The following is a 14,294-nucleotide window of genomic DNA, read 5'->3' on the forward strand; positions in this document are numbered from 1 at the left end:
TTGCGTATACAAATATATAATAATGTCAAGTTACGCCTTTGATGGGTGTAACCCAAAAAATGTATCCTGTATATGAAAATATATTCATAAGATACGCTTGGTTCACGCTTGTTCCACGTCACGATCGCACAACTAGGTGTGACGTCAGATGCATTCTGTTAAGTAAATCCTCCCTCTGACAGAAAACATCAAGTTCGGTGTCAGATGAGACGATGTCACTTTGTCAGATAGAAAGGTCAGATGCTAAGCTAATACCGCCGCATTATCTGTTGTCGTTTTTCACATGACACAAGAGTTTAAGTGGGAGTAGAAGTGATACAAAAACAATCCGAAAACTTAGACATACTTAGTTTATGAACATTCTCATTATGACCAAATGGATACAAGAATTTGAGGACATCTTAAAATAACGTGGAATATTAAGACAGCAGGTAAGTGTTAATTAAATTAAATTAATTAAATTAAATTAAATTAAATTGTAAATAAATTAAATTATTGTAATCTCTAAATTATTGTAATCTCTTAAATTATATTATGTTATGTTATATTATATTATATATTAAATAAATTAAACTATTGTAATCTATTGGATTATGTTAGTGTTAAATTATATTATATTATATTATATTATATTATATTATATTATATTATATTATATTATATTATATTAATCTATTAATGTAAACTGTGCGCAAAATATGGGTGTGAAATCATAAGATTTAATTTATGTAAAAATCTCCCCAAAACTAATTTTTTTACTAAATATCTTTAAAAAAAACACCAAAAAAAGAAGAAGAAATACAAAATAAAAATATAACAAAATACCCCAAAATAACCGCACCAACACCCCACCAACACCCCCTCCCCCCCACCACCAACACCACAACAGATACCTCACCCCACCAAAAAAAACCCAAACACGATTATTTGGTGTACCCAATGTTATGGTGGGTTTCAACTATCGAAAACGTTTTCTTCGTTTCATCAAATTCAAATTTCAGAAACTGTCTGACCCAAGGTCTAGTTCCAAAAAATTCAAAGGTGACCTCAGTGTAACAGGTATATTATCATGTCATAAACATGTTAGAAACATAGGAGGTAATAACACGGACACATTTGAAGTGTTATAATCAGGCTGTAAAATGTAAGTAAGTAGTAAGTAAGTAAGTAAAAATTAATATAAAATATGCAATGCAAACAGCATATTAAATGTCTGAAGCATAGTAATTTCGCTATAAAACTGAAATGTGATAAACATGTTAAAACTCGAAGTATAATAAACAGCCATAAAATGTAATGAAATGTAATACACATATTATTAAACTTAACTGACAAAAGCATGCTGTAAAATTGTAATACCTGTTAAAACGTAATAAACATTAAAAATACTAAATGTGTATATTATATATGTTAAAGATTATACCTCCATTCAAAAAGTTATTACTTTTATTTGCATATGCCAGGCTATCTAGCTACACAAGGCAAGGAGAGAGAGAGAGAGAGAGAGAGAGAGAGAGAGAGAGAGAGAGAGAGAGAGAGAGAGAGAGAGAGAGAGAGAGAGAGAGAGAGAGAGAGAGAGAGAGAGAGAGAGGCCGCCACCATTTGTAGTTTACAGGTGCCCCTTGCCCCTTTTGTCTACCTGGAGAATACCCTATATTATAAAACCCTAATTTTTCAACCCCTTGCTTTTTGGATGGAGGCTGGGAATGGTAAATGACAAAAACATTCTTGGATCAATCCCTGTCAGTGAGCCATTAGGCTTTTTCTTTCAGACAGTATACCACAACAGTTACTGCTGTTAGAAAGGCCTTTGTATCCTGTCTGTTTCCTGTTTAATTCTTCTTGTTTTATTACCACCCTAGTTATTTTGGGATAGGTACCGCCCTGACGACATATTTTCTACCTCAGTTAATTCAGGGAGGAGATGGGAAGGAGTGACTAACATGCGGATCCAGCTGCGATGTGTTGAAAAATAGCACACACTGCGTCTATAGCTTCTTACACACTAGGACACATCCAGGTAAAAACTGCTAAATGATTTATTTTAGAGCCGTATTCGCGATATAGGGGCGTGGTGAATGAGTGCTTTGTGAATGCCGGGTTCGGGGCACACCAAAAGTAACAACCGAATTACCCAGAATCCAATTGCCCTAATAAGACAGTGCCTTAAATAATGTCTTTAGTTATACTTGGCAGCAATGAATGAATGAATGAATGAATGTTTAACGACACCCCAACACGAAAAATACATCGGCTATTGGGTGTCAAACTATGGTAAAACTTGGCAAAAAGTGCTATATCATCAGAAATGGGTGTTAGAACACATAAAGAGTGCATATATAAGTGTGGGTATCTGGGTAAATCTGCAATGTGTAATCTATAGTATAGTTTACAATGATACATAAACAGAGATTGTGTATGTGGAAGATGGACATTCAGATGAGTTTTATTTTATTTTTTATTTTTATTTATTTAAAAAAAAAAAATTGTAAATAGTCCGACGCACTTTATTTTGGCAGCCCATTCTAATTGCTCAAAACACATTAAAACCCTTTCGGACGAGCACTCTAATTTTATTCTTTAGACTTGGACAGATATGAGTGGTATGAAATGAGCTCATTTTTGGATTTAGGTCTTTGACCTAACTACTAAATTCGTATTCCAAATTCCGCCCACCTTAAACTCACTCGGAAGTCGGACTCTGGATGGCGTGTTCAAAACCCTAATGGTATATGGCACATTAAACTAGTTATCTATCTATCTATCTATCTATCTATCTATCTATCTATCTATAAAATGAGATGAGAACGTAAATATGTTGCCTGTTTGGAGGGGTCGGTTAGAAAGCAAGCAAACCGTTACCATATCAGACATATTCATAAATAAGATTAACTTTTTTTTCTTTTATTAGCATTTTCTTTTTCCTTTAAAACAAAATGGATGACGTTAATCGGTCATTGTCAATCTATCAAATGACGTAATAAAACTGTTATTTTCCCTACCAATCCCCCACGCTCTATCCACTCCACGATGGTCCCAACATAAGACGCATAGCTATGTCAGTGCTGTGTCAAAACACTTTATCAAACAACAGACGTTTTTGTGTTTTTTGAGATGACAAGTGACGAGTACCAGGGTGAACTGTTAAGCACGCTAATGTGTGGGAAGAACATGTTTTCCATGACATTCACGGTTGAAACAGCTCGCTTACTTTTGGTAGACTGAAGTTAGTGGTGCTGTGGTAGAAGAGACAGACATATCATCACTCTGCATCCTGTGGATTTAGAATTCCTTGGATAGAGGAAACAGAAGTATAAACACGCCTACCTTACACTGGATTATGTGGAGTTATAATCACTGTGGTAAAGGAAACAGACGTATAAACACGCCTACCTGAGACTGGATTATGCGGAGTTAGAATTCCTGGGTAAAGGAAACAGACGTATTGACACGACTACTTTAACACTGGATCATGTGGAGTTAAAATCCCTGGTGTAGAGGAAACAGACGTACTGACACGCCTACCTTAACACTGGATTATGTGGATTTAGAATTTCTGTGGTAAAGGAAACAGACGTACTGACACGCCTACCTTAACACTGGATTATGTGGATTTAGAATTCATGTGGTAGAGGAAAGAGACGTATAGACACGCCTACCTTAACACTGGATTATGTGGATTTAGGATTAAAGTTGCAGAAAAAACAGTTTGTATCCCCATGGTAGAAAACCATCAGATATATATACATATATATATATATATATATATATATATATATATATATATACCCATATCATAATATAGACAGTGTACTAGACGTCTCAGCAATGGATGTCAGCCAACAAATAATTACCGGTGATTTATTTTATATAGGTAGTCATGTAGATGCTATTCTCGTCGTTTTCAAATCAAAATGATATCACTTTATTTGTTACAGCTGTCCTCGCCTTGCCTTTTGTTTCATATCATTTTGACTTTACGTTTGAACTTACATTCAATCAGGCACGCTGTTCTGGGAACACACCCTCAACTATGTGGTCTCTCACTCACTCGCTCACTCACTCATCCATCCACTCACTCACCCACTCACTTACTGTCTGGATCTGTCTCCATCTCGCTGTCTGTATCTATCTCTGTCTCTGTGACTCTCTCTTTCAGTCTCTCTCACTATATAAAGACGTTAGCGACAATATTACAGGTATACATGTTAAAATTCTAATGTTATCTATATAATTTAAGAACATTTCAATTTAAAAAATGTAGGAGCAGTGAAACTTAGATGTCATTGTGATATGTTCTAGGCAAGCCATTCAAAAATCAGGAGTAGGGTTAGTTCGCATTGACGGATTGGTAGGCTGGCTAGCTGGCTCGAATGTTTGCGTGCCTTGCTAACTGTATGTTTACCAAAATGCTTGCCTGGCTGAAGGTCCGGTTGCTTACCCAAGTTCTTCCCTCGTTGACTGTCTGATTGCTTGCCCAAATGCTTGCATGCCTGATTGGCTATCTGAGTGCTTGCCCAAATACTTGCCTGACTGACGGTCTGATTGCTAGCTTAAATGTTTGCCTGACTGAAGGTATGATTGCTTTGCCAAAATGCTTGCATGACTGAAGGTCGGATTGGTTGCCCATATATCTGCCTGCCTTAGTGACTATCTGATTGCTTGCCCAAATGCCTGTCTGACTAACTGTCTGGTTGCCCAGATGCTTGCTTGACTTAATTATCTGATTAATTGACCAAATGCTTGCTTGGTTGACTGTCTGATTACTTACCCGAATGTTTGCCTACACATTGGTCTATGGTTTTTTTTTGTTGTAATTCAACTGTAGTATTGTTGTAGTCAGCACAATATATATTTTTCACGCATCTGCTGATAATATAGAGAATACCTCATAGCCTTATCTATCTTAATGTGCTGTTCATGGAACATTGGTTTATGTGAACCAATTAATTTCTGTACGTACATTTGGGATTCGTTTACACTAGATCATGGGAGATGGGACAAGTTAAATATTGCGCACGTTATCAGTTTGACAGTAAACTCTGCTTTCACCGAGAACCTAGCGACAGGAGTAGGCCATAAACTGTGTCACAAACGCCACCTTATAATTCTCTTATATCAGTAAACACGATGGTATTATTCTCTTACGTCATAGCAGACGGTCCTACACTGGTTTTTGCGCCTAACGTCAAAAATAACATGATGGATAAAATAGGCTGGAAACCAGTCAAATTGTTCGTGAGATATCGCCCACCTCCCTAAACACATCTCGGTGAATGTTGACATCAGATGTGGGTTAAGAGAAAAACTGCGTCATTTCTGTCTAAAAGGGCGTCAAAACTGAGACATTTACACGGATGTTCAATTGAATTTCCGCCAGGGGATTCTGGAACAACAATATCTATTTTTAATAGATGGTATGTAATATATTTACATCCAATGCGGTAGTTAATTATATATACATGCAGTTTATATATATATATATATATATATATATATATATATATATAAATACTAGGGGAACCTAAAATATTAATATCAACTATTAGATCGAACATACGTTTTGACCACAGACATCCTAGAAAAGAACATGCAGGTCTGTTTATCAACACACCGAAACACATTCCATAGTTTGCACGCGCATCACGCAGTTGCCTCGTACACGTGCGTGGGGTGTCATTCTCGATTTTGACAATTTCCAGGAAGGTTCATTAATCACTGTGGAACATTATTTCTGTCAATCCTTTTCATTCTGTTGATCATACAGTTGTTATTATTTTGTTTTTAGTCATTTTTATTGTTTGAATTTGCGATTTAATGATAAAAAACGTCAACTTTCAAATTTCACTTCTGACCCCAATCGTCCTTCAAGATCTTCGGTGGTCATAAAACTTACTGTAAAACTGAACTACCGGTTGTAATGTTTGCCCAATTAATTCACTATTATCATATAACCATTCCTCACAGCATATATACCTTACTATTTTGGCAATTGTAATTTCTTATTTATAGAGTTCTCCTACTTTTCTGAAGAGTATATATATATATATATATATATATATATATATATATATATATATATATATATATATATATATATATCAATTATTGACCGTCATTGAGGGCAATATCAATTTCTTCGGTCCATAAAACATGATATTGCCCGAAATGTGGTCAATAATTGTTTTATTACATAATGTCATCCATAAGACTCGTACATTCCTGCTTTGTTTATCAGAATCTAAATACGCCAACACTTATAATTTCCCCGCATTGGCTTAAAACTGATGACGTCACGTAATCCTATGACGTTGTATGACACGCAGAGGAATGCGGAAATACACAGTTGCAAAATTACCAAGACAAAAAGTCAAATTCAAGACATTATAACCAGCAAGAATGCCAAAATCATATTAATAGCAAAATAAAACACAAAATGTTATAAATCTGAACATACATTTATACTGAACGGTTACCGATTACCTTCAAATGCATTTTTTATTTGTAACATAAAATCCTGAGAGTGCCGATTCCAACTGCATTTTGATGTAAATTAGTCGAGGTCTTGGCACTAGGTTTATTGACATTTAAGCAAACGTACTTAGGTGGCACTCCATGACTGACGTATGCATTCATAGTCATCAAATAAAAAATTTCAATGGCAATTTGACACTGAAAGCTGTCCAGCGTTCAGAAAACGAAGAACGTTAGGCATAACTTTATTTTGACGTAAGGACATCCAAAATGACGTCATTCGAGTTTGACGTCATTTCCATTCAAAAATACATCGCGCCACATATTCTTACGTCATTTGAATATCTAGTAATGGCGGACTGGAATTAAAGTTGCGTGTACAGTTTACAAAAACATGATGTATTAAGCTTGAGATTATATGATAAAGAGATTATTACCTTTGTGTATTTCGGTATCGTCAATATCATATATTAGGGATAAAAATGATGTATTATGCTCGGCAGAGGCTCGCATAATACAATTTTTATTCCTAATACTGTAAATCATGAAATTAATGCGAGCAAGTAATTAATGCGAAAAATGCGGCGAACACATCGACGCAATAATAACTTAACGCATTTGGTTTAGACTCATTCCCAATACAAAAAATGTGCAGGATTTTACTATAATACTTCTCAATAAAACAAAACTTTTATAATATAAAGATGAAACAAAATACAAAAACAATTGTTCTTAAACGTCTTTTTGTGAACACTTCAAGAATCTTTCTTTCGTTTCGATGTTGCCATTCTATTTTCACTTTCCTGGAATATCATAGCGGTTATATAATACAGTGATGTTCCAAATGTTTTGTTTTTAAAAAGCTCATTTTGCTATGTGAGTATTTTTCAAATCTTTTTACACTTCGGATTACTGTATACATTTAAACTGTTTTGAACATTTGTAAAAATATAATCAACAAATTTTATTACTAAATATATTCCTGTAAAAATGAAACAGTAGAAAATTATATAACCGTAACCAACAATCCGTGCGTATTTCTTCAAACCATTTGGCTCGACTCTATACATGGCATTTAAATTTAGACTGGTCGCAAGTTGTCACTGTTGCAATATATCGCATTTGTTAACGTCTATTCCTGTGCTGCGCATCAAGTGTATAAAATCAGTCTAAAACATTTGTTATATGTATATGATATTGACGATACCGAAAAACACTCTGGTAATAAACACACACACACACACACACACACACACACACACACATATATATATATATATATATATATATGTATATATATATATAAGGGCAACCCAATGAAGCGTGCTTGAACCGTTAATGGTATAAAAGCACATGACATGAAATAAATATGGAAACAAAATGTAGAAATTATGCTGTAACCATGTTTTAATTAATACCAGTTAATCAGGAATACTTTAAATCTTTTTTCTCGTTGATTTCAGGTTTTTCTTAACATGTGGAATCGAGAGGCTCTGGAGGATTGTATAAAGAAAAAGGTTAGTACCATCTATAGGCCCATTTGGGGGATTACCCCTTGTGGAAGAAAAGGGCTACAAGAGCAAAAAGACAAATAATAATATAGTATAATGATAATATAATATAATGATAATATAATGATAATATAATATAATGATAATATAATGATAATATAATATAATATAATATAATGATAATATAATGATAATATATGGTATGATATGGTATTGATAATAATAATGATATAATAATAATAATAAAAATAATAATGATGATGATGATGATGATGAGATGATAATAATAAATAATAATAACAATAATAATAATAATAATAATAAGATAATAAAACATAATAATAATAATAATAATAAATAAAATAAATAAAAATAATAATAATAACAATAGTAATGAGAAAAATAAAACCAATAACTAGACCTATCATATATATATATATATATATATATATATATATGGGTTTTTTTATACTAGGCACGCAAAAACGTACTGCAAACTGGGATTGTAATGGTAAAGACGTCAAGACAGGTCGGCTATATCAATTTATCAAATGGTCTCAAGTCGTCTACAGCAAACAGCTTGTACCAAATAATCCTACAGACTTTTTTTTTTCTACAGTAACCATACCCAGCTGAATTATTTCATAACTTATATATAGATCTTAAAGCAATGCAGGAAGAACCAGAGTGAGAACCAATGAACACCGCACGTGCTGATTATTAATTAATGTTTACCCGCAGGTCAAGGAGCGGGACACGAGCCAGCAGTTCCAAGCCTCGCTTTCAAGTATGAGTACACATAATGACTCAACAGTTCCGGAGTGTTACCAGTCCGTAGCTCACTCCCTAGACAGCGGTCACGTGTCTGCTGACGTCAGCTCACCCGTGGAGGACTACAACAAACGATTCTCCGTCCCAAACCTTCTGGCCTACAACAAGCTCAACTCGGAGAAGTCTGGTCAGCGAAGATCCACGATCGGGGACTTGACCTGTGACCACGCGGATGAACCTATGGACAAGCGTCGTCTTAATCTCCTCCATGTTCCAAAGAGCACTAACAAACGGCGACCGTCTTTGGCGGGGACGCTGGACGATGATTTTAATGAGAGCGTGTCGATGACGGGGGTGAATGTCCAGAACGGGATAAACGAGAGTCTGGAGAGGACGGCGGGAAACGGCGGCAGTCAGGACAGCGTCCACAACCGTTCAGCAGACGACAGCCACAGCATTGCCACGACTGTTGAGGTGGAGGAGGAGGTGGAGGAAGATGACAGTTGGTAGGGATTAGTTTCCTCTTTTCAGTTGTTGGCATAGAGTATAAAATGATCATCCCCAGTCATAAAGTAACATTTTAAATAACAACACACAAATAACAAGAACAACAAAACAACATCAAGACAACCTCGTAAGGGCACTTGAAAATCCGCCATAAAATAAAAAAAATATTAAAAAGAAAAAGAAAATCCACCACAACTTCATCCATGATCACCACCGCCACCACCACCACCACCACCACACTAACAATCACTTTTCCCAAACAATTCTAAACTCGACTATATATAAAATTCTGTAGCAAATTGAAAAGCCACCCCTAAAAAACCCTAAAAACAAACAAACAAACAAACCGTATCCAATAGCAAAACGAATTTTAAAAACGGTTAACATAACAAAAACAGTCAAAAACGGTTAACGTAAAACGTATATACATGTGCTTGTGTTTATTCAAATAAATATATCTATTGTGCATTACAAAAGGCTATTGGGGAAGGAAGGTTCGTCAAGTGAATGATAGTTACATTCAGATTGGGATTTTTTTTACTCCAAAATTGGGAATAAATAGAATGGTGGGGAATCATGCCCATTACCAGAGTCTAGAAACACAGGTGATAAAACTCTGCATATTATTACGTTTTAAACTCACAACAGCTCTCATATTATTTTAACTTAAGATGACTGTAATTACATTTTTGCAACGGCAGTCAAGGTCAATTAAATGACCACTTTGATGAATATTAGCGCAGCAAAAAGGGTGATGTATCGAAGTCGCATAATGGTGTGTTGCCGCAGAAATTGTTAATTAACTTTGTGCTTGGCTAAGGCGATAACAGAAATCGAGATAACGAAGTTTGACTGTATATATCTTTTTAATTTATAATTTCCATATTTTGTAGGGATGGACTTTCTTTCTGTATGTCGAACACTGCTTTCAAGATTGTGTTTAAAGCCAGGACTAGTATAATTGATATTGTTATTAGTAATATTTGTATACATTTCACATTTATATATATTTATTAATAAACATTAGATATGTTGCCGTATGTACATTTATTGCATTAACTGTAAGATTATGAATCTTAAAAAAGTTAAATTAATAATTTTAAAAAGAAACAACCCTAAACTCGTTTTACTTTGAAATGTAAACATTATACATTGAACTAACACATTACAACCAAATAATTTAATTTACTAGTAGAAAAAACCCCATGAGAATGTTTAGAAGACATCCAAAGGAATTGTGCGCGATCTTTTGAGGCTTATGATCATCTCATAGAAAAGTATCCCAAAACACAAGTATTTGAAATTTAAAAGTTAGCTGTACATGTAACTTCATTCACCGTGGAATTGCGCTAATGGCACACGCAGCTGATGTTGACGTTGTTGTTATCACAGGAGGCCGTACGACGTGTTCCAGCTGTCTGAGCGAGATAGCGACGCCAGCGACTCCATCTTCAAGGAACTGCTCAAGATTCTCAGACTCGTCCTCTACGTCTTCCTCGTGCTCGCCATCCTGGCAACCACCGTCACCAGCAGACTGTCGCTGTTCCTCCTAACGTCAGGCATCAACGAGGTCAGTGAACGATTTACACACAGATAGGTCAAACAATTATTGTAGCTGTTTCTGTTGACGTCAGTGGACGATTTACATACAGACAGATAGGTACAATTATCACTGACAGTTTCTGATAAAGAAAGAAAGAAATGTTTTATTTAACGACGCACTCAACACATTTTATTTACGGTTATATGGCGTCAGACGTATGGTTAAGGACCACACAGATTTTGAGAGGAAACCCGCTGTCGCCACTACATGGGCTACTCTTTCCGATTAACAGCAAGGGCTCCTTTAGTTGCGCTTCCCACAGGCAGGATAGCACAAACCATGGCCTTTGTTGAACCAGTTATGGATCACTGGTCGGTGCAAGTGGTTTACACCTACCCATTGAGTCTTGCGGAGCACTCACTCGGGGTTTGGAGTCGGTATCTGGATTAAACATCTCATGCCTCCACTGGGATCCGAACCCAGCACCTACCAGTCTGTAGACGTTTCTGATAACGTCAGGAATCAACGAGATCAATGTGATCTAGTGGTGTCGTTAAACGAAACAAGCATACATAAGTACAGGCGTACACATATACGCATACATCAAAGACATCACAAGATGGCAGCATATTTGGGTGGTGTTTTTGTTTTTGGTGGATGGAGGGCAGTTATTAAATACTAATTAAGCTAGTTATTAAATACTAATTAAACTAGTGTTAGATGCCAAATAGCCCTAGCTTTAAAATGTGCAGAGGTTGAACACATACATCTTTCCTTGCCTGTATGTGATGATTTATTACAGGACAAACAGTCTCTCAGTGTGAGCATGGTTCTCCTGCTGTTCTGTATCTGCGCTCCCATTGGATGGAACTGGCTTCTGTCCTTCATGAAGATTCTCTTCGGTGGCAAGGAATGGCCGTCTGTAAAAACCTTATTTGTGGTAAGTTAAAGTTTTACTTTGAGGTGTTCAAAAGACAAGGAAGTCACCACTGACATAGCACAACCTCAGTAGATTATTTGTAACGTAGGGTCATCTACTGCTAGCCAAAAAAATAATACACCTAAACTAAAAGGGCGCCTATTGCCCTGTTTTGAGATATGCTAGGTCGTATTGTAATGCTCTTGTTTTTGACCTGTTTCTCTACACTGTTTTCAGATATTATGGGTCGTATTATAATGCTCTTGTTTGTGGCTTGTTTCTCTACACTGTTTTCAGATATGATTGTAATGATCTTGTTTTGTTACCTCTTTCTCTTCACTGTTTTCAGCTGACAGTGCTGGAGCTGCTCCAGACCTGTGGAATATCCCTCCTGGTGTTCAAAGTTCTCCCATCAACTGATTTCTTCTGTGGAATCGTCATCACGTTTGCTGTGTTCCAGGTGCCTAGCTTTCTCCAGATGCTCTTCTCGGACTACAAGCTAACCTCCGGTTTGTGGAACTGTCTCAAGCTGGTCGGTATCACCGCGGCGTTTGTGTGTCAGGTCGGATCAGCAGTGCTTTTCACCCTGACAGACTTCACATCGTCTGCTGGTCCAAGTATCACAGTGGACAAGAACGCGACATTCAGTTTGAGAAATCTAGTGCAGTTTGGATATTTCACCTGGGAAATTCCAGTAGCCCTGGGTCTTGTTTCTTTGGGATTTTGGCAGAATTTTATTTCGGGCGAGTGGTTCCTGTGTATGAAGGTGCACTGCTGTTTTAAATCGTGGAGGAACACGCTCCATAACGTCAAGGAGACGTCCTACTTCCTCATAGGACCTCTGAAAATTGGACTAACCGTCCTCCTCGCAAGACTGATCACCAACAGCGGGTACAGCTTACCGGACGTGGTTGCGAGGACAGATGGTGACGTTGTGGGTCACCTGGCGACATACAGCTTGATGTACATACAGATCGGGTCTGGCATTATCTGCACGTACCTGGCGGGTTTGGCGTGCAAACTGCACATGCAGCGCATGTCCTTCGCCTTGCCTCTCCTGCTGTCACCTCCTGTAAGTCTAGGCGTGGTCTACCTACAGTGCCGCTACGCCTTTTTGCCGTCCCACTGGCATGACGGGGAATGGGCGTGCCCGCGACTGGACTTAATCCCTCTAGTCATTCCACTCGGATGTGCGGGCGCACTCTGGATCTCCTACTGCCTGATTACGTCACATATATGGTTCCCGAAGTGCGAACGCATGGCCAAAATTGAACGGCTGTTCGTCACTCCGAACTACAATGGAATTTTCCCGGATTACAATCTGACGATGCGCAGACGTCGATACGAGTTGGATGTGGTGCGAGGGCGATGCGAGAGCAGCAAGCCGGGGGTGCCGGGTCTGGACAGTGTGACGCCCATGCTGTATGTGTGTGCCACCATGTGGCACGAGACTAGGAAAGAAATGAGTCAGCTACTGAAGTCACTGTACAGGTAAGTCACACAGCAGCATTATATACGTACACGGTGGATAGCTGCTTGAGTAGATTTCACACAACAGCATTATATACGTACACAGTGGATAGCTGCTTGGGTAGATTTCACACAACAGCATTATATACGTACACAGTGAATAGCTGCTTGAGTAGATTTCACACAACAGCATTATATACGTACATGGTGGATAGCTGCTTGGGTAGATTTTACACAACAGCATTATGTACGTACATGGCGGATAGCTGCTTGAGTAGATTTCACACAACAACATTATATAATATAATGTGCACCCAATAGCCAATATATCTTTCGTGCTGGAATGTAGTTACTTAGTAGTTTTCACAAAATATTATATATGTACAGGGTGGTTAGCTGCTTCGGTAGTTTCGCCAAACTTCATTATATATGTTCAGAATTGTTTGCTGCTTGAATAGATTTCACACAACAATATCATATATATACTTTGTAGAGAGCTGCTTAAGTAGATGTCATGGACACATAGATAGATAGATGGATCATTGGCTGGATGAATGAATTGTTTTTAGGTTGCTGGACAGTTAACTGGTTGAGGATTGGGTTGGTGGATGGATATATGATTAGCTGGGCGGATGTGTGTTGGTTTGCTGAGTAGATGAATGCTCGAATGGATAAATGAATGGTCTTTGGGTGGCTGGGCCGTTGCTTGGTTCGATCATTGGGTGGATGGATGGAAGAATGATTGTGGCTGGACGGATGTGTTTTGGGTTGCTAAGTAGATCAATGTTTGAATGGATGAGTGAATTAATGGGTTTAGTACTTTGATGGTATAGTCAGATGAACCAAAGGTGGATGTTCGAACGTACTGGTAGAATACATTGATAGCCGGCTAGTGAGATGGATTGACTAATGAACGAAATGTATGAATTAATCAAAGTCTGCTTATAAAGAACCATCCCACTATAATGGTTGTAAATATTAACCCAAAAGGCAGATAACGGGGGAAAAGTACACACCAAAAAACACATTACAAAACTGGATCGTTCAAAACACTCAGTTAAAGATATTCTTAGCCAATTGGTGGATATTTTTAGCTTTT

The 14,294-nt window shown here is 37.2% G+C and overlaps 1 protein-coding gene across 3 annotated transcripts in view; it reads left to right on the plus strand.

Moving 5' to 3' along the window:
• Positions 1-228: 228 nt before the first annotated feature.
• Positions 229-14,294, plus strand: part of LOC121381580 (chitin synthase chs-2-like) — a 35,315-nt gene continuing 21,249 nt past the window's right edge. Inside the window, exons 1-7 of one of the 3 annotated variants that reach the window (XM_041510915.1) lie at positions 229-431; positions 1,877-2,020; positions 7,938-7,991; positions 8,727-9,262; positions 10,656-10,833; positions 11,609-11,746; positions 12,075-13,216. In XM_041510915.1, coding sequence (XP_041366849.1) covers positions 7,950-7,991; positions 8,727-9,262; positions 10,656-10,833; positions 11,609-11,746; positions 12,075-13,216 — 2,036 coding nt within the window. In that variant the 5' untranslated portion in view covers positions 229-431; positions 1,877-2,020; positions 7,938-7,949. Of the gene's footprint in view, positions 432-1,543; positions 2,021-7,937; positions 7,992-8,726; positions 9,263-10,655; positions 10,834-11,608; positions 11,747-12,074; positions 13,217-14,294 lie in introns of those variants that run through there. The other 2 variants (XM_041510922.1, XM_041510929.1) reach the window with 2 other exon arrangements.

This window comes from Gigantopelta aegis, chromosome 2, assembly GCF_016097555.1.
Source record: "Gigantopelta aegis isolate Gae_Host chromosome 2, Gae_host_genome, whole genome shotgun sequence".
Taxonomy (NCBI): domain Eukaryota; kingdom Metazoa; phylum Mollusca; class Gastropoda; order Neomphalida; family Peltospiridae; genus Gigantopelta; species Gigantopelta aegis.